Source organism: Pieris napi, chromosome Z (genome assembly GCF_905475465.1).
Source record: "Pieris napi chromosome Z, ilPieNapi1.2, whole genome shotgun sequence".
In the NCBI taxonomy this organism is placed as follows: Eukaryota; Metazoa; Arthropoda; class Insecta; order Lepidoptera; family Pieridae; genus Pieris; species Pieris napi.
The window spans coordinates 5,590,463-5,610,444 of NC_062259.1; the positions used below are offsets into that span (position 1 = coordinate 5,590,463).

At 31.9% G+C, this 19,982-nt stretch overlaps 1 protein-coding gene and 1 long non-coding RNA gene across 2 annotated transcripts; one reads left to right on the plus strand and one right to left on the minus strand.

Annotated features, from left to right (window-relative positions):
- Window positions 1–1,578: 1,578 nt before the first annotated feature.
- LOC125062228 (sterol regulatory element-binding protein cleavage-activating protein) lies at window positions 1,579–18,848 on the plus strand. The gene is made up of 22 exons (XM_047668001.1): window positions 1,579–1,986; window positions 2,182–2,303; window positions 2,828–2,935; window positions 3,277–3,385; window positions 4,056–4,242; window positions 4,914–5,059; window positions 5,602–6,771; window positions 7,755–7,963; window positions 9,256–9,409; window positions 9,600–9,693; window positions 10,919–11,079; window positions 11,457–11,548; window positions 11,862–11,896; window positions 13,004–13,131; window positions 13,563–13,854; window positions 14,088–14,274; window positions 14,433–14,546; window positions 15,101–15,210; window positions 15,745–15,889; window positions 17,263–17,408; window positions 18,163–18,283; window positions 18,695–18,848. The coding sequence occupies exons 1-22, from the start codon at window positions 1,868–1,870 to the stop codon at window positions 18,823–18,825; spliced, it is 4,080 nt and encodes a 1,359-aa protein (XP_047523957.1). The 5' UTR covers window positions 1,579–1,867; the 3' UTR covers window positions 18,826–18,848.
- LOC125062271 lies at window positions 2,873–4,035 on the minus strand. The gene is made up of 2 exons (XR_007119219.1): window positions 3,640–4,035; window positions 2,873–3,378 (listed from the first exon to the last, which is right to left on the minus strand). It is a non-coding gene; the product is annotated as an uncharacterized LOC125062271 (long non-coding RNA).
- Window positions 18,849–19,982: the final 1,134 nt, after the last annotated feature.

Consider the following 19,982-nt stretch of genomic DNA (forward strand, 5'->3'; position numbering starts at 1 on the left):
ATTACGAAATAATTAGGTACAAAAGTAATCAGTCTTTTGGTCTATTTTTTTTTAGCCGTCTCAAATATTTTTTGCATTTTACGTTTCATACTCCTCAAGGTATGAGTATCACCAGTATCAAACTGTTCGTTAAAGGCAACAAATTTTTGTAAAATCGTTACAGCGTTAAGAGCCTCCGAAATCGTTGTTGGCTGAAACTGTTCGTTGGGAGAAAGTGCGTAGGTAATAATATGCCTAAATATTCATTCAACGCCTCTAAATAAGATTTAAAATCGTTTGTATTGTTTTGTTTTGCTGAGACAAGAAGCGGTTGGTCGTTATAGCCGATGAATATCGATAAAATTTCGTCGTTGTAAGCGATATGTCGCTGTATCCGATGTTGTTATAAGCGGTTTGTTTACTGAATAGTTTACTAGGGATTCAGACGGGACCGTACAATCTGGTTGTAATAACCGATAGGTCGTTGTAAACGATGTCGTTATAAACGGTTTTGACTGTATATATATAACCTGTGACTCATGTCTCAGTTGCGTAATTTATTTTCAAGTAAAAAAATTACACTAGAATGAACGAACTATACCTACTACACTACTTACTATATACTAGGTAACTATGTGGGAGCAACAGATAATAACAACTATTATCAAATTCTTACCTACTAGTTAGGTACCTATTCAATAAAATTTGACGTGAAATATATGTTAACGTCAAATTGTAAACACCGTTAGATTGTAATCTATCTCGCGAGATTATAAACTGTCGAAAGATTGTGAACCTCAGCGTACTGCTTACAATTTAACGTATTATTATTCGGTAGATTGTACTACACTAACTTAGTTATCATTCAAACTTCTTTGGTCAATTACATATTAATTTTACTTCCCAACAATTTCATATAACTACCGAATAATAATACTTTACATTGTAAGCAGTTCGTTGAGGTTCACAATCTTTCGACAGTTTACAATCTCGCGAGATATATTACAATCTAACGGTGTTTACAATTTTACGGTGACCAAATTGCCATTATCGCCTTATTAGGTTAGCCATCATGAAGTAATTAATTCTACAAACGACGCATATATATATAATAAATATATCATAATCTACATCACCTTAATTTATAAAATATTTTCTTCAAAATATACTTATGTTTTCAGTGAAATTATTATGATGAATGAGTATCTAGATTCTAGATTCAGAGTTGTGCTAAATAGTCATAATAGTGACATCTTTTGTGATTGCAATTTAAAAGAAATTCTCGCAACATTCTGTCCTGTCAACTGGGGTACGGTTGAACTATAACTTTTATTTAATCACCAGATGGCGTTAAAATTGTAAATCGACAACAACTTTACTTAATAATACTACTAGATAGAGCTAGTCTATTCTCTAACTATACTTACTAACACCATTTTAAATAACTTAATTGTATTTATATAATTGCATTAAAAGCTCAAAAGGCTGTTTCATTGCTAAAAAAAATGTGTGATACTTTTCTTTCATCTGGCAAGTGGCAACTACTGAAGAAAGTCAACTATCAGACGCTATTGTCAGTTGTCAGTTGTCATTCCTTAGTTATGGTATAGTCGCGTAGGGCCGATTTCCCCTACAGCAAGTTTTTAGTTTATTAATTAACTGTAAGGTTTATGGTGCTAAGTCCATGCCGCATGATGTTTTTTATTAAAGAAATCGCTATTTTAACGGCAGGATATACAATGTGTTGTATAAACACCGACCATAATCGTTGCAATATAATTTTAATATGTGTTTCATAAGTGAAGTGAATATACGTGCAATTATTTCATGAATTACTCATTTTGAAGCACGCAGTTTTTGGACCTTTAATAATTTACATATATAAACAATGACTGGATCGTCAATACCCGAAAGGGTAGCACAGATATATTATACTTATGGACTTTTTTGTTCATCCTATCCTGTGATTGCTATAACATTAGCACTTTCTGTTGTATTAATATGCTGGTAAGATATACATATAGTAGTTATTGCAAAGTATTAAATAGAGTTCATTGCCATTTCTATTCACTTCCAATAAGTTCATTGTCAGGAATTATGGCCATGCCTGACTAACAGACAGAGTCTTTCATAGCCAAATGGACCTCTATACTTGCATTGAAAGGAAAATGTTACAGTGCTGTAATCTTTATAACTTTACAGTTATCCCCTGCTGAATGTGCCTTTACCTGGAAATATACCAACTGTTGTGAATGTTCCATTAAATATCAATGAGAACAATATTGGTAACATGAATTGTGTATCAAAATCATGTTTTCTTTCAGGTAAGACTTGAATTTAATTTTGTTCTTTATTTTTTAAATTAATATTGTACTTTGAAATATACTTTTAATAATTTAATCCACATAGCTAATTAGTACAATTTTAACTTGCCCATTCATATATTGTAATTCCTATCTTTTAAGCAATTATTTTAATTCATGAAACAAATTGGTAGCTTACTTTTCACACTGTTTTATTCAATCCATATTAAACCTTGAATAACAAGGTTCGATTTCAACAATAACACATTGGGTTGCAAGGCAAAATAAGAATGCCTTATTGCCGCTTATGAAAAGTGAACAGTGAAACACATTAAAATGTATCTGTGGTCTTCTCCATCACATCATCACATATGCATCTCACGTATAAACTTTTTTTTGATTCCTAAATTCATAGCACTGGTTACCATCCTTATAAAATGGTATGGAACTGTTGTTTTATGTAACAAAAAATATTCATATCCTAGTGTTTTACAGTCTATGAAAATAATAATAATAATAAAAGATAAATAAAACATTTGTTTCAGATACTTTTATACATCTAGATGAATTGCGAAATAAAACACAAAAGCTTCCTTACATGTGGGCCAAAGAAACTCCTTTTCTATATATTCAACAAATAATTATGAGAATAGGTATGTATTCTGTTGTCTTGAAGTAACAAGAAGTTGTCCTTGATCTATATTAATATTAATAAAGTCACTGTTCTTTGAAATCAGGTTGGTTTTATTAAGCTGTGCTTAATGTCATCTGAGCTTAAAAACTTTTCTTAAAATTCTATATTCTTTTTAACAAAATATCAGACCATAAAATTGTGATAATATACATTTGTTGGTGTAATTGAATGAAGGTGGATTTTGATAACAATTCTGCTAAATTAAGTTAATTATTTCTTATTTGTCTTACATAAAGTAGCACTGTCCCTAGCACATTGTATAATATATTCTCTGTAATTAAAATTTATATACTTGTATAGGTGTATCTCCATGGAATAATAATCTCAAAATGTGGGATGCATTTCGTGCACCATTACAAGAGGTTTTTAGACTTCTTGAAACGATTCGCAATCATGAAGATCCTGAAACGTGAGTATGAATTAGAGTAATAATAATTGTTATATTCCTTCAACTCGTATAACATTTTCTTAATAAGAATTGCAATTGCGAAATTTTAAATTTACAACAAATTAAAACAATTTTAGGAAAATTTTGGCAAATAATCTGTTTGTTTTTACTACGTATGTACGCAATGAAGCATTATTGGCTATTGTTTTATGCAGTGCATTTCTAATTACTATATATACTTTCAGTAGCGAACTTATAAAACAAAATATTTTAACCTCATTACTTGGCGATCATCTTTCCATATTTCGTATTAATCGAATAACCTTGACTGTATATGCTATCTTGTTGTTGATATGTTTTTGCATGACATTAACTTTCGCTTTGCGTTAAATTTAGCATAATGAACTTGCCAAAACTTATAAGTCCGTGTCCACAACACTTGTTCAGAAAATACAATAATATAATAAAATTAGAAGAAACTTTATTTGTATAGTACATAAATCTCTCTTAAATATCAATGTTACGTATTGAAACATTTAATTGCTGTATGCTTTTGACAATTAGCTGTAAAATTTAAAATGTATTTAGTAGGTAATTTTCTTATCACCGATAACCTTTAGTTATTCGATGTTTACATTTGGGAAATACGAATGTATTAATTGATGCTACTATGAAGCTTATTATATTTCAGGAAGAAAACTATCGTAAATCACTGTTATCAAATAGGTGGTATAAAGAAGTTGAGCAGTCAAGCAAGAGTAGACAGAGTCCTTCCCGAATACAATTGTCTTTTGCTTTCACCAGCAAATCTCTGGCAACAAAATCTGCAATCATTCTCATTAGATGCAAATATTGTGAATACAATTTATAATTACCAGGTAAGTTTTCGTTAAGTTTATATATTAGACAAATTCCAGTGAACAACGCCTTAATAGTAATAACGATATCGTGTCAAAACGAAATGATAAATCCGATAATTTTGCGTCATCTTGAACCTAGTCTATGAGTATTGTGTCCATGGACCATGAATTTCAGAAATAGATCAAACTAATATTTATTCTTTTACAAATAATTATTTGTTAACTCGTTTGAACATTCAGGAACTCTTGAGTTAATCGCATTAAACGATTGATACGCGTTAGTCGTAATCTAAATGTTGAAATTTTTTAAGTTTCACAGTACAATACATTTATTGTTCTTAAAATATATATTTCGAATCTATATTGTATAAATATTTATCCTCGTCTCAATTGATTAATGATATCAAGGTTAATTCCATTCCAAGATCTTATTAATTCAATTTATAGGATATAGATTGTATCCTTTGCTCTAAAAGTGCGGACACGAGTTCTTGAATCTAGATAATATATAAGGTGTCGCTGTTATGAATAGAAAAATTATTTTTATTTATACAAGGCTTACAATCCACCATACAGTAAGAATCCATTCAGAAATTCAGAGTTGGTACTTAGCATGAACTGTGATAAACGTGCCCCTAGGTATATATTACTTGGGTACGTATGAAAATTTAAATTTATAATTCTTTCAGAATATCATCAAAGGAAAAGCGTCCATAGCGGAAATGGCATTCGGTATGCATTTGCGTGATACTGGCATAAAGCGATATCCATTAAGATCTCGGCCTCGTGTACTACAATATGCTGTTACGATTTTCTACGAACAGATTGACCGGAGGTGGGTGATGATTTCTGTTTATGTTACAGTGTTCCCCTATCCAATTACCGAGTTTTGTCAACACAATCTTTGTATTGTTTATGCAACATGATACTTTAACTGGCCAGTTCTTTTGTCTAAATAATACTCGGACGAATTCTCTTTAAGTTTACGTACCTAATACTATATTATCTAAAATATATGACAATTTTTGTAAACAAAATGTTAGAAAAATTACCAGCAAAACAGCGGATTAGGTACGAGATAGGCACTTAACAATGCTTTCTTTTCAATGGATCAGCTGTTAAATATGTAGATTGCGACAATATCTTATGTAATGTTATATCACGTATTGATATTGTTCCATTTTCCAATTTTAGAAGCGATAAAGTAAAGCCATATTTTTTATTTAAGCTTTATATGTGATGCTTCGGCAGGAAATAAGTAATAATTTTTATCAACTGGCCCAAACTGCGTACTTATCAATAATATATTGCTCCGAACAATAATTCGATGTTGTAATCAGTTACTAATTTATTGCTTATCTATTGTTATCATTTCAGGTTCATTACCTCTCTTACTGACAAGTTAAGAGATATGTACCCGCTGTATCAAGATATGCCACAGACTCCCACACAAGAGGTTACATTAATATATTATCCGGGCCAGTTTAACTATCATGAACTAGTACCGCTATTAATATCACTTGTCGGAATATTTCTTTATGTATACTTCTCTGTGAGAAAAATAGAATTTATCAAATCGAAATTAGGTCTGGCGGCGTGCTCTGTTCTCACAATAGCTGGTAGCCTCTCTATGTCAATGGGCATATGCTTCTACTGTGGATTTTCACTTAGCCTTCAAGGCAAAGAAATTTTTCCCTATTTAGTAATTATAGTCGGTCTCGAAAATATTTTGGTGTTAACCAAAAGTGTGACGTCAACCGACTCGAGACTGGATGTGAAAATTCGTTTAGCGCAAGGCCTAAGTAAGGAAGGCTGGTCGATAACAAAGAATTTACTCACAGAAATAACAATACTGACGGTCAGTCTCTTCACATTTGTGCCTTTTATACAAGAGTTTTCCATATACATGATTGTTAGCCTTATTAGTGACTACTTTGTACAGATGACTTTTTTCGCGCCTATTCTAGTCATAGATGTGAGTCGAATGGAGTATATGCCGGAGCAAAATAATAAATTACATTTAAAGGAATATTTTAGTGCTAGTTATGCCCTTAACTGGCGATATAGCAACGGGTATGAGGATAATAGTTTCTCGCCCAAAAGGATGACAAAGTCCAAATCGCACCCGAGATTAAATGGCTTAGCGCAGACCAGCCCAACCGACGTTGTTGCGAAGAGAAATTCCAACCCTGGAATGGGCGAGAATCGAGTACCAAAGCGTATTCGTCTAGTTAATATGTGGGCTAGAACTAGATTCTTCCAAAGAGCGTTAATGGTGTGGATGCTTGTGTGGATATCTATGATCGTATACAACTCCGGGGTAGTTGATTACTTTATTACGAAAATCGATAAGATAGACACGTCTACGGAGAACAATAAAAAGATAACTAAAGAGGTTGAACCAAGACAGTCGACGAATGTGAATAATAGTAGTGGTCATACCTTGGTATTTTCGCCTCTACTAGACGTCATAGGTGATGAAAAAACGCTCGACGAAAATGATACTATATATTTGAAACATTCATCACATTCCCGCCCTTGGTCTCGGTAAGTACTCTGAGCTATACTTATCTGCGTTCAAAGAAATTAATAGACGTAAATTCCTTATTAATCAATCTTTTCGACATTGCATAATTAGTAATATAATCTTCCTTGGCATTCAAATGAATAATGTAATTTATAAATGTTGCAAGTAAATTAATCGGTGGAATTCGATGGCCTTCACTACTACTATAATAATTCCGTAATATTTCTTATATTCACTTATTATATCTTGGTAATTAATATTATTGTTGTTAAGATTTTATCAATTAGTTTATGCAAAAATATACAAGAAATTATTTGAAGAGATAATATCTATATGATAGATTACTAAGATTTTGAATATATTCTAAACGTTTGTGTTTATGGCGAATAGTTTATAACTTTGTTTTGCTGTTGTCGGGTAAATCTGTTCGGCGAGATATAATTATTACGCGACTTACAAGGAAATCAGGTTTTAGCAATAAAAGCTAATAAAATAATTGTGAGAACTGTTTTACCCGGTTCCACAATCATTGCTATTTTTTTGCAGATAAGCACGTGAACAGCCTTGTAATATTTTTTTCTGGTAATTAAAGCCTTTACTGAATAATTCCATCTATATTTAACCGTAGTGTAGATGAGTTATGGAAAAAGCTAACTGTCGTTTGGTTCTTCTAATATACACTGCAGTGTCGGTCTAGTGGCTTTAACGGGCGACTCTCATCTTTGAAGTGGTAGGTTCGAGCCCGCCTGTGACTCTATGGAGATTCGGTCTAATCGGTTCATTTAAAACTCGCACGTACGGTAAGGAAAACATCGCGAGGAAACCGGCAGGCAAAAAGACGACGGCATGTGTCAAGCTCAGAAGGCTGATTACCTACTTGCCTGTTACAAAAAAACCGATCACGAAACAGATACAAAAATCTGAAGTTGAGACCAGACCTTAAATGGTTGTGGTGGTAGGTACTGGTCTGGTCTCAGATTTTCTATATAACAAAATATTTCAGGTTAAATTCGTACCACTGGTCGGCTATTTTATCGCAATACAACGAAACATTGGCCGGAAAATATCTTGTACTTCTACCACCCACATTGGTTAGTCATAGGGTTAGCCCTGAAATTGCTGCTGGTGTTCGACATCCAGACGAAAAAGACCCGCCGCCTTTACGATGGCAGGCCCTGGCTGCAGCCCTAGATCCGATAGACACTTTGCCTGGTAAGATTTTAGGGAGAGCCTTTACATCTTTAGCGTTCGATTGTGATTCTTAAAAAAAACTTATACTCTTAACCGAATACATACTAAGATCATTTGCGTCGTAAATATGAGCAAGTAACTGTTACAAAACTCATTTATTAAACTTCACAAAGGGACAGTGTTGCACGATATTTCCTGTGGATTACGCGAGAACTACACATTGAATTGAACTTAATTAACAGAAAAAATTGCTCGCGCGTCATCTTGTACTCGAAGCGCACCAGAGCTATTAAATGAATGTAGATAATTATTATTCGCGATAAACTAGTTTATTTTCAATTATTGATACTTTTGACGACTTTGCATAATGTGAAACGTTTGAGAAAGCGTTTTTACGTATTAAAGTATTTTCCAAGATTTTCGTTTTATACAAAAAATCTTTGCGCATCTCGCGCGATTAATCTGACCACTAAATTATTGAACTTAAAATAAAAAAGGATATTAATTTAAACAAATAGTCTTAGATATATCAAAAGTAATTCATTATGGTCATGAACTATATCCCTGTTTTAGGTTGTAACTCCTGAAGGAAATAATGTTTTGTTTACTAACCGATTTTTTTTTGCATTAGGAATTGTGAAATAAATGTCTTATACGCATGTCGCATACTCGTGAACGGGTGCTGCTTGTGGTGACTGGTCGTACTTGAATTCGTGTATGCGGTGATGTTAATTATTTCGACTATGTGTTTGCGTGTTGTTCCCACGAGAATGTAAGTGCGTGCTCCTATTTCACCATGCCTCCTGCTGATAGGGGACAAGTCTTTGTTTTTATTTATGTTCTTATTATTAATTACTTAAAATGTCATGTGGAACATGGTGTAATGGTTGCAGCTCCTTACAACCGTTGTGTAAAAAAAAAAAAATAATATGGCGATTAAAAAGAGTGGCGGAGAGTTTATTGCCAGTTCTTCTCTTCCGTTCTACGCCCTTGATTTGAGAACTGGCAGTAAATGTAAAATTAGAAGCATTAATATTTATATCTTTAATGACGAATCACAAGTGTACATTGTGTTACCTACGTGAATAAATGATTTTTGAATTTGAATTTGAATTTGACTTAATATTATAGCAGCTTCAATTTGTGAATACAGAAACTATTTGCAAATAGATGTTCGGTCTGCTTGCAATCCGAAATAATTACTGTTGCTTCTTGAGTTAGTTATCCATCGATGGTGATACTACATTGTAAAATTACATTGCGTGCGTAAATGACTAAATAAAATACAAATTATTTTGGAATTTTTATTCCAGAATTTGACCTAATAGACAGTAAAGGTCAGCAACAGTGGGGTAAAGGTTCGGAACTGCCCATATATCCTACAACACCAATGGAGATCCTTTTGCTGACCATACTATGTACAATAAGTATAGTGGTTATCGCATACATGATGGTTGTCTTGTATAGGTAAGTATTATCTCAAATGTGACTACTAAGCATTTTAATTACCTTAGTTTGTGTGGATCGTAGTTGGCGCCACGATTCGACTTGTTTGGTACAAGAATTATTTATAATATAAATAAGATTAAATGTCCTTACAATAGTATATACTGGTGCAAAATGGAAAATTGATAACTAAGTATAAATATAATTTCAGATGTATTTGTTCTCGACACTACGCTGAGTGGCGGGCATCTTGGAATGAAGACGAAGAGTATAAGAAAATCATCGCCAAACAGCCCGCTGTTCAAGTAATTATAATTTTTATTTTCATATAAAATTATGATTTTTTTTCTTTTAGATTTTATGATCAACTAGTGTATGACAAAAATATTGATTACGTTTAAAATTCAAATTATTGCAATTATTATACTTTCATTAATATATATTATATTGTTTATATGAAAAATTGCGTCATAACATTATATGTCATTCTTAATATTTATATAAATTTTATATTTATATTTTTAAAAATCGACTGCAACCATTACACCATGTTCCACATGACATATCCAGTAATTAATAATAATAACATAAATTTAAAAAAAAACAAAGACTTGTTCTCTATCAGCAGGAGGCATGGTGAAATAGGAGCACGCACTTACATTACTATGATGAACAATAGTAACTTACGCTGTAGAAATTTCTATTATAAATGATATAGATGCAATTTTGGTATATGAAGATATTATCTAGGAAAACATACATGAATATGCGATACAATGCTAAGATTAAATTACAAGAAAACAAAAGTACATTGCTATATCAGCTATATCGAATTACCTTTTACAATGAAACAAAATATAAAACATATTAGAATTTTATCTTGTATTTTAATTTGCAAAGTTATGAATTAAACTTTTCTGGTTTTTCGAATTTTATCGTATTTCGTCCTGCCATTTGATACAACGGGTTACTCGTTTTTTGACAAATTAAACTAGAGAAAATTTACTATAATTAATTTATTTTGTAACGTTAACAATTTTCCTGAGAAAACCTAAGCGATCAAGGTTTACGATTGTTACAATAAGGTCATTCGCAGTATTCAAGGTAAATGAAAACCAATCAAATTTAATTGTCATGTAAACTCGTACAGGCAATTATGTGAGTATATCTTTACTCTGCCTATTTGGTTACTATTTATGTGTATGTATACAGTTTTACAACCTGTAAACAGCGTTTGTTAGGGCCTATAACAGAGATAAAGAAAACATTTTTTAAGCATTTGGGCGCTGTACATTTTTTAGATAAAAATATATTGTTGATGAAATACTTATTTGAACAGTCTGCCCAAAATACGTTCTACAAGAAGGTATCTATTTAGTAAAAGTAAAGTTGTTCTTTTGAATTCACACATCTAATTACGCTTATGTCGTCGACCGATCGTAGAATCACTGGAGATTATTGGTCAATAATTTAATGAAATGTGTCCTCATTTTCTCTTTCTCATTAAAAAGTAGTCATTGACAATTTCAGTTGGTAATGGAGGCAGTACCATTAGTAGTAGCGGGTCACAGTCAAGAAGTAGAATGCATCGTAACAGATGGAGAGAAAATCGTTAGTTCCTGTTTGCAGGGGAACATAAAAATTTGGGACTCGTTAAATGGGGAAATCATTACGTCAATAGATCGTAGCGCGTAAGTATAGCTTTTTTGGTCTACGGAACACCTTAAATTTTACATACGAGAGTCTTAGATTTAAATAAAATATACATAACAATAATAGCTGAAATTTTATGAAATTTAACGTCACTGGGTTGGTTAAAAAACTTTCCTAGACTTCTATACTAAAATTCTTATATATATTGACCGAATTGGTTAATTACATATGAAATTTGTTAACAAGTATTGTTTTAGTTCAATGTCCTGAATTTATATATGTTTGTCTGTTTACTCTTCATTTAGAAGTTTTTGTTTTGTTTTAAAGTTGTCCATGTTTAAAGATTCATATATTTTATTTTTTTGTTTCAAAAATTCAAATAATTATTTAAAAAATATATTTTATCATATTTCAGCTATTTTCAGATGGAAATGGAAATATATGAGAAAGCTCATCCCAAACAGGCTTTAGAGGATTCAAAAAGCTATGACACGTATACCATTCAAGGTATGTATGTTGTTTCAACTTCAATGACCTATATATTAAGCTTGTCGAACAACTAAAACAATTATAACAATTAATTAACAAATAGTTTGTACTAGATGTATAATCATAAAGTAGCTGTGTATAGATTCACTCCGGAGGTTCTGGGTTCGACTCCAGGGGAAATTGAGTAGAAAATAATTGTACCGATCTACACTTGTGTATAAGGCACGTAAAGTCCATGTTTTATTATAGAAAAATAACTATGGTATACCAAAGTAAAATCCATGTGTCATAATCAAATTGCAATATACAATATTTTCAATTTGCATTACAGAGATTCGCGATATAGAAGCAATACAAAGGCCCGAGGTAAGTTTTATATGTTTTATTATAACTAAATGTTTAGCTTGTATAGCATATTGTATGACCTTAAAATCACAATCTAAGTCTTTTTATGGGCGTTTTAACCTATTTTTTGTATTCCTACAGCTAACCTTGATTATATATATGATATATAACACATAATACAGAGTAACATAAGCATAAAAAACCTGAAATTGAATAGTTAATGGAACGTGTTTTGTTTTCACTGTAATTTGAATGGGAATTTTTCCTTCCGATATTAAGCGTTGAATGTATTATTATGACTGCTTCTTTTAATAAGAGCATTGTGTAACGGTTGTAGTTCCTTAAAATTTCCTTGTACCAAACTTGGCGATTATAAAGAGTTTCTTGCCAGCTCCTCTCGCTTTTCTCCCTTGATTTGGAAACTGGTAGTAAATTTAAGTTTAGATTTTAATTTCCGCGGTCATAAGTGCACATAGTCATGTATATAAATAAAACCAGCGCTTAGATTACATTATATTAAGATTTCTGTATCTTTTTCGTGATCATTTGTTTCTTTCTTCTGTGCCTGACACACGACTTTTTGGGTCTAATGTATGCCGGTTTCCTCACGATGTTTTCCTTCACCGCATGAGCAAGTGTTAAATGCGCACATAGACAGAAGCTCGATTGGTGCCTAGTCGGGGTTCGAACCTCATATGAGAGTCGCACGTTGAAGCCACTGGGGAATCTTTATAGGTAACTACATGAATAAATTACTGATTTATTAGTTACACAACCGCTCCCCGTGAACGCTTTTGTAACTAAAAAGTAGCATGTAATTACACCTTACTATTTACACAGCAAATGTACGGAAAATCTATGCTTTCGAGGTGTAAAAAACAAACGATTAACAAAAGTATTAAAAAGTTAATTATAACCTTATAATTCTTTTAAAAGTTTAGATTATTAAAGGCACAGTGCCTCAATAGTGGCATATTATTATAAAGTCATTTCATTAATTCGCAAAAATTATATTAGTTGGTGGGATTAGAGCCGCGATATATCTAACATAGAAATTCTTATAGCATTTAACTTGCGTCGGCATCGGGAATTATTTTATTCAAATTTTCTTTATTTGGTATTTTTCAGGTCCGACTGCGTAGAGCCTGTCTCAATAATCACTTGAGTTGTATAAAGTTTCAGTCAAGTCAACAAAGTCCTCCCTCGTGCCTTTCAGTTGCTGAAAATACTAAATATTTGTTTGCTAAGACTTATAGGTAAGAATATAACATCTTAGATTACTTTGTATTATTTTGTGTTGCCAGATGTTACATTATAATAGTCCCTTATTTACAATTTTTGCAAATACTAACCAATAATTGATAATTTTGACAAATATTAAAATTTGAAGAAAAAAAAATTTGGAGTAAAATAACAGTATATAATGAACAACATGTTATTCTTTCCATATTCCAATTGTATAGACAGCATAAGTTTAAAATAATAACGTAAATATAAGACTAGATTATTTTTTCGATTTAAAACCTTTTTTTCTTACGGAATAGATTTGAACACTATATTTTACCAGACTATTCATGCAAGTCATGCCTTCGCCAGTTGGATAACATGAAGCATGAGAACTCCTCTAATGGGATACATTAATTTTTGTAATTCACAAGTAACGTAAAGAACATCTTTTTATTTTCAGAGATCTTTATTGCTCAGACGCGCATGATATTTATGAAAAAGAAATTTTGGACTTAAATAAATTTAATGTTAATAAAGAAAGTGCAATTAAAGACAGTGATAGTTTTAAAAGTGAATTTTTAAGTAGTCACGATAAAGTGCGGAGAAATCCAAGTGATCTGAATGAAGATTGCAAAGCGAAACCTATAAAGGAGTCGCCGGTGTGGAGTATGGACTATTGTAATGATCTTATTATATTAGGCTGTGCTGATGGGAGATTAGAATTTTGGGAAGCAACTTCAGGAAAATTAAAGGTAATTTTTATAAAGTAACTAACATTTAGTAATAGTTGAGTAATTTTGGACATAAATAAATAAAAATAATATTAATTTTAGATTGTAATTGTAGTCGTGAATTCCTTCTATATTAGCATTTAACATTTTTCATAAATATCTCGTAAGAAGTTATGATATTGAAAACTTTTTTACCTTTATTTATGCGTTGACTGGTGGCGCCATCATATTTATTTACTTTTCTTTAAATTCAGTGTATATGGTGGTGTATGGAGAAGCGTCCAGGTGGTACTGGGGTCACGCATGTTAAGGCTTTAGGAGGTGGCAGACGAATTTGCGTCGCGTTACTGACGGGACATTTGTCACTATTCCGGCTCGATGCGTACAATAGTACGTCTGGCGCGCAAGTTGACTGGCGATTTAGTACGGCACATAGAAGAAGTAAGTTAATTTATGCTAATATGTACTACGACATATCCTAAAGTTGTTCTCAATAGCTTTGTGTATAAAATGAAGAAAGATTGTTCTTGCCGAAATCTGAAATAAGGGTTGTAGTACGATTTTTATACATATCATTTTTATTTTCTGCACGCTTGCAGCACATAAGAGAACGGGATCAGCGGATTCCCTTCGCAGCGCACAAGCTTTAGAAGACGAAAAAGCCCGAGGGCGTATGACTTTTTCATATGAAGTGGAAAACAGTGATGGTGAAGGTAAGTTCTAGAATTTTAAGAATATACGCAAATGAAAAACCAAACAGATTTATGTAATGCAGTATAAAGGATAAACGATGATGGCAAAATATTATAGATGCTAACGATGTTCATTACTTTAAGTTATACTATTATTGTAAAAAAATTGAATTGGTAATATTATATTACTAACTTATTGTTGGTGTTTCTTTTATTATTGTTCCATTTTAGGGTTGCCTGGAAGAAATCGCTTGTTAGCGATACGGCCGCCCGTTCCCTAATAACTTGTGTTACCTGAACTTTTATATCTATGTGTTTGTATAAGGTAACGAAGTGTAAATAAATAAATAAATGCTTATTATTCATATACCTACTGTAACTTTCTTGAAGACTTATATAAAAAAATCGATACTAATATTCTAAAGAGGAAAAATGTGTATTTGAACGAATTTTTGAATTTTAAACTCACTGGATACTATACCTGAACTGGTTTTTCATCTCCAAATTTTTATATGTTTAATAAGTTCGACCGTGTATAGCTGGAACATACCGCTTATTATTTATGTGCTTTTTAGAGGTAGTTTGTGTTCGAGTCGCACATTGTCGGCCTCATCAACAACCGATAACTGAATTACACGCGGAAGGAGGCCGGATACTCACTGGCGGGCAGGATCACGTATTGAAGGTAAACAAATTAAAAAAAACTCATTTGATTGAAGTTCTGTCATATCCCAATCGTAAATTAGTTTTTCGTTCGAAATTGTACCATGAGTACATACATACTCGAGAATACATCATCATGGAAGACAAATTTACCAAATTTTATGGAATTTGATAAATTTTCTAGAAACCCAGCTGAATCGTATTGTCAACACTATTTATGTTTTGTGTAACTAAATTATTTTTTTTATATGTCCTACAACAAAATGTATATGACTTAAAACATAAAAACAAGTATGACACATACACATATGTACACAGCAATTATATCAGACCGTAAAAAATTCAAACTAGCAAGGAAAAAGATAATCACAAGCAAACAGCAAAAAAACCTAATACAAACAAACAAAAAACAAACTTTAACCTCATTAAGAGCGTGATACACAAAATTACGGTAAGTAGGAAATTCTTAGATTCAGTCAAATAGCTATAAATGTAATGTTCTTCTTTCATGACTTTTGACTTAGACCAAATAAATGTAGTTGTTTTCCTTGTTTAGGTGTTTTCAAGCGATCTAAGGCAGCTATTTACGTTACACGGGCACTGCGGGCCCATCACGAGTTGTTTTATTGACCATGCGACACCAACCATCGCTGGCAGTGGCTCGCAAGATGGATTGCTTTGTGTATGGGATTTGCACACAGGTTAGTTCTATAACGATGATGATGATATTGATTTATCCATAATGGGAAAGGCAAAGGACTTTGGTCCATACAGCCAGGTCTTGTTCTTTTAATTCTATAACTTTACGTTTGACAGTGGACATCGAATTTATTTTTACATGGCTAGGATGCAAGACTATTGGCCGACAGCGTCTTTGTAAGAAGTTTTTTATTTTATTTTTACATTGATAGGATACAAGTCAATTAGCCGAAAAGTATTGTATCCAATATATACGTAATATGTATATTTATTTGTATAGTCCTTTTCATGAAAGAAGTCCCCCAGACGCGGCGCTGCAATCGCATGACGTAATGTTGCCATTTATGAGTTAAAATTTACCTATTTTATTTACATTTAGCAGATGTAATTTATCAAGTAATATTATTTTCTGCATACTTCGATGAAACAATATTTCTGTTATGTAAAAAGTATATTTTTATTTACTTATATTAGCGGTGTTCTACCTACTTACAGGGAAAAGATGAGAAAATAGGGTAAAGAAAAGCAATACAATTTTTTATTCAGAGTTTTATTGCATAATTTTTGGGTTACAATTTTTTTCGAAGTACACACCGCTGTTATACCTTCGTTTGTAATTCTTGTTACAGTTTTCTCTGACACACCTGCAATTAAATTATGAACAATTAAAAATAATAATAACTTTAAGTTTATAATGCTTATGTAATATATGTTGTAATTTCAGTTACCTAGTTTCTTCACGTTATGTATTTGTTAAATTTTGTCGCTAAAACTAATTTATATCATAAAAGTCCCATCAATACAGCAAAAAAATTATTAAATGGCAACTCTAAAAAGTACCTGTTATGGCGGCAACTCTCTTCCGAACATTGTTTAGTGGTATTAAAACACCTCGATTCTTATGTTCCGCTTCACAGAACTCTTTCACCTTTAATATCATTTCTCGAGCCGAACTTTTTACAACTTTTGGCATTGTAATCAATATTTAAAATTCACTAAGCTAGTTAAATATTCACAAAAATATACCACAACAAACGAACTTGATAACATCGACGAATGACAACATTGCCGACCTGTCAAATTTAGTTCCAAAAATCACCGCGGGACTTCTTTCATGAAAAGCACTATACGACCAAAATCTTAATTGTCAATAGTTTTTATTATTAAAACTATTATATAAGTCTACAATATTGGCAACATGTATTTGTTCTATTATTCGAGATGAAGGACTTATATCCACGGCATTACTCTACTTATAGCAAGAAACGTAACAATTTGAAGATATCTATAGCCACGTTCATTATTGTTCTTTCCTGAACATTTTATATTTTATTAGCTTAATATTTGTTATTAAAATACAATGTTACTTTTGCAGGTGCCTGCTTATATAGTATGCAGGCACACGATGGAGCAGTTACGTCACTAGCGTATACGGCTTCATACGTAGTATCAGCGGGCGCGGACGAGCGTCTCTGCATATGGGACCGTTTTCAGGGACATATGCTCAACTCGGTACATATAGTAAGTATACAAATAGAAGTAATGTGATAGTGATTAAACGCCAAACCACTTTAAACTTTTTTTTGATATTTCACTTTTTAGGCTTTTATATCATTCAATTAAAAACTCGCAAATTTGTTGCACTACATGAAACGTAGACGATAGAAATGCTTTTTTACTGTAATAGTGTCAACTGTAACTGTCAATACAAAATTTGATTTTGACTTACAATACTTTAGGGCGTTCGTCGTCATAAGACTAAGAAAATATGTGACATTAAAAGTTTGTTTTTGTAATTGTGAAACCGATTGAACGATATTTTCCAAAATCTTGTGTTTTAATTGAAGACGAAACTGTTCAAATGAAAATGTTAATTCACACTTGATCGTTGTTTATCGCTCGAGTGTTTGAACGTAAACCCCACTCTCATCGCGCGGTATTTTTGAATGTAAAATTAATAAAAAATATAAAAGTTACTTATTACTATAACTATATAAAAAAACATACTTCATATAACAATATAAGATATTTTGTTTTCGTTTCCGTTTATAATTAACTGAAAAGCTCATAAAATGAACTTTAAGACAACCAAAACCTTGATTTATTCTTACTTTACTTAAAACTTAATTTGAATTAACATGAGCCAAGCGATTGGTTTATTGCCTAAACTTGGGTTTGATTCTAAGCTAATCATTCCTTGCGTTTGGAAGCCTACTAATTAATTGTGATAATATGTGTATCAGATTTAGAAATGGGTGAATACACGAATTTTCAGGGTCTGAATTATATGAGTCGAATGCTGCCGCTAACTCACTCGCTTCTTGTGATGGGCGACAAAAATGGACTAACCGCATACGATCTGAGCAGTGGTGACGTTATACGACGAGTATTGTTTGGTAAATATATTTAAAAAAACAGTGGCGCTACATCCTTGGATTTCTATATCTGTTTCTTAATAGACAAGTAGGTGATCAGTCTGTACTGACACACGCCGTATATTTTTTGGGTATAAGGCCGCTTAAATGCGCATATGAAACTCTTGGTGCACTACCGGGGTTTGAATTTACACGCCAAAGCTAAGAAAATAGGCTTAAACAAAATACATTGACAAATACTTGAGCAGAGCTCTGTAGGCGTTTTCAGAACTAAACAAATGATAGTGAAAACTTTTTTTATTGGTTTTTGTCATTCGATAACGTGTGTTTATGATTTAGACTTTTTTAACTCATTTTGGCCAGTTTAGAAAAAGGTGGCTTCTAACAGGGCACAATTACTAAGCGATATATTATAAGTATTTATCTTTTCAGGTCAAAGCGACGGTTGTATTTTTGTACGACAAATATTACCCTTAAAAGATGCGATTGTGTGTGATTACGCTAACCAACTACGCATTGTAAAGTTCCCTCTTGTATCACGACTCGACATGAAGAACGAATAATATGAAATTATTTTCTAATATTGATTTTTTTACTACTGTTCGACTTACAGAAGGTTGTTAAAAAAATTAAAACACACGTAAGAACTCACTTCCCATTGCCGATTTTACGGGATAAAGATATACTTATAGCCATACAAACAAAATCTATTAATAAAATATTTATAAAGTTATTAGAAATACACTTTCAGTTTGTTTATTAGCGTTTTATGGAACGCTACTAAACAACAAACCTACACAGTAAAATCTTATTTTTATATAGTAGTTAACAGTGATGGTTCTTAATATAGAATATATTTTAATCCTCAATGCTAACACACACAGTAATTTACAATTTGGCTTGGGAAACGTAGTATCCTAAGAATGTAGAATAAGTAATTTATTCAGGCATATTTCCGCTTTCAATATATAAAGTTTATAAGACATATTTTTAATAAACGTTTTGTTACATAAAAGTGTTTGTTTTGATAATAAAATATTTCCCTGTACACTGTGTTTTGTATACCTATTAAGAGAAACTTTATTATTTAATGTGGTTTAAAAATGTCTCATTCGTGCTGAAAATTGTTCATACAAGGCACAACATCTGTTGTCATGTAAAAATTAGGTTATTGGAGTTTTAATTTGTACGGTTTGCATCAATAATTTGTAGATGCGATAGATACTAATTTTATTTATGGACTACTAAAATCGAACATAATTAGAATAGACCTAGATTGTAAAATTATATCTCATCTTTTAAATAGACGGAGTTTATGTTCATTAATCGGAAATTCGGAACGTGATTAATGTCATAACTTCGAGGTGTTACAATATTACTATATATGTATATGACATTAAAAACATTATACATAGGGATCTACGTTTTTAGCCAGTTAAAAGGCATTGATGCAATAATCAAATAGAAAGTTAAAACCTGTACAAAATATAGAAGGCGCTTGTATGCCGTGAGTATTATTTAATTTGAGTCTAGGGCTAATTATTAAATTCTATTTCAATATTATAGCGTAGCACTATTTTGATAATGTAACTGTCAAAGTGACTTTTGGTTTCTAGTTCTGTGCTGTGTCATGTTGATTGTCAAAGATCGAGTGGTCCAACAATTAATTTCTAAATAAATCATTAGTCTGTGATTTGAGTATCCAAGGTTTGGATGTTCT

Excerpts from the sequence above, each read along its gene's own strand:
- LOC125062228 (XM_047668001.1), top strand. The coding sequence starts at position 1,868 with ATGACTGGATCGTCAATACCCGAAAGGGTAGCACAGATATATTATACT. Across the intron at positions 2,304-2,827 it reads AAAATCATGTTTTCTTTCAG|ATACTTTTATACATCTAGAT; the intron begins GTAAGACTTGAA and ends CATTTGTTTCAG. Across the intron at positions 13,855-14,087 it reads CAACTTCAGGAAAATTAAAG|TGTATATGGTGGTGTATGGA; the intron begins GTAATTTTTATA and ends CTTTAAATTCAG.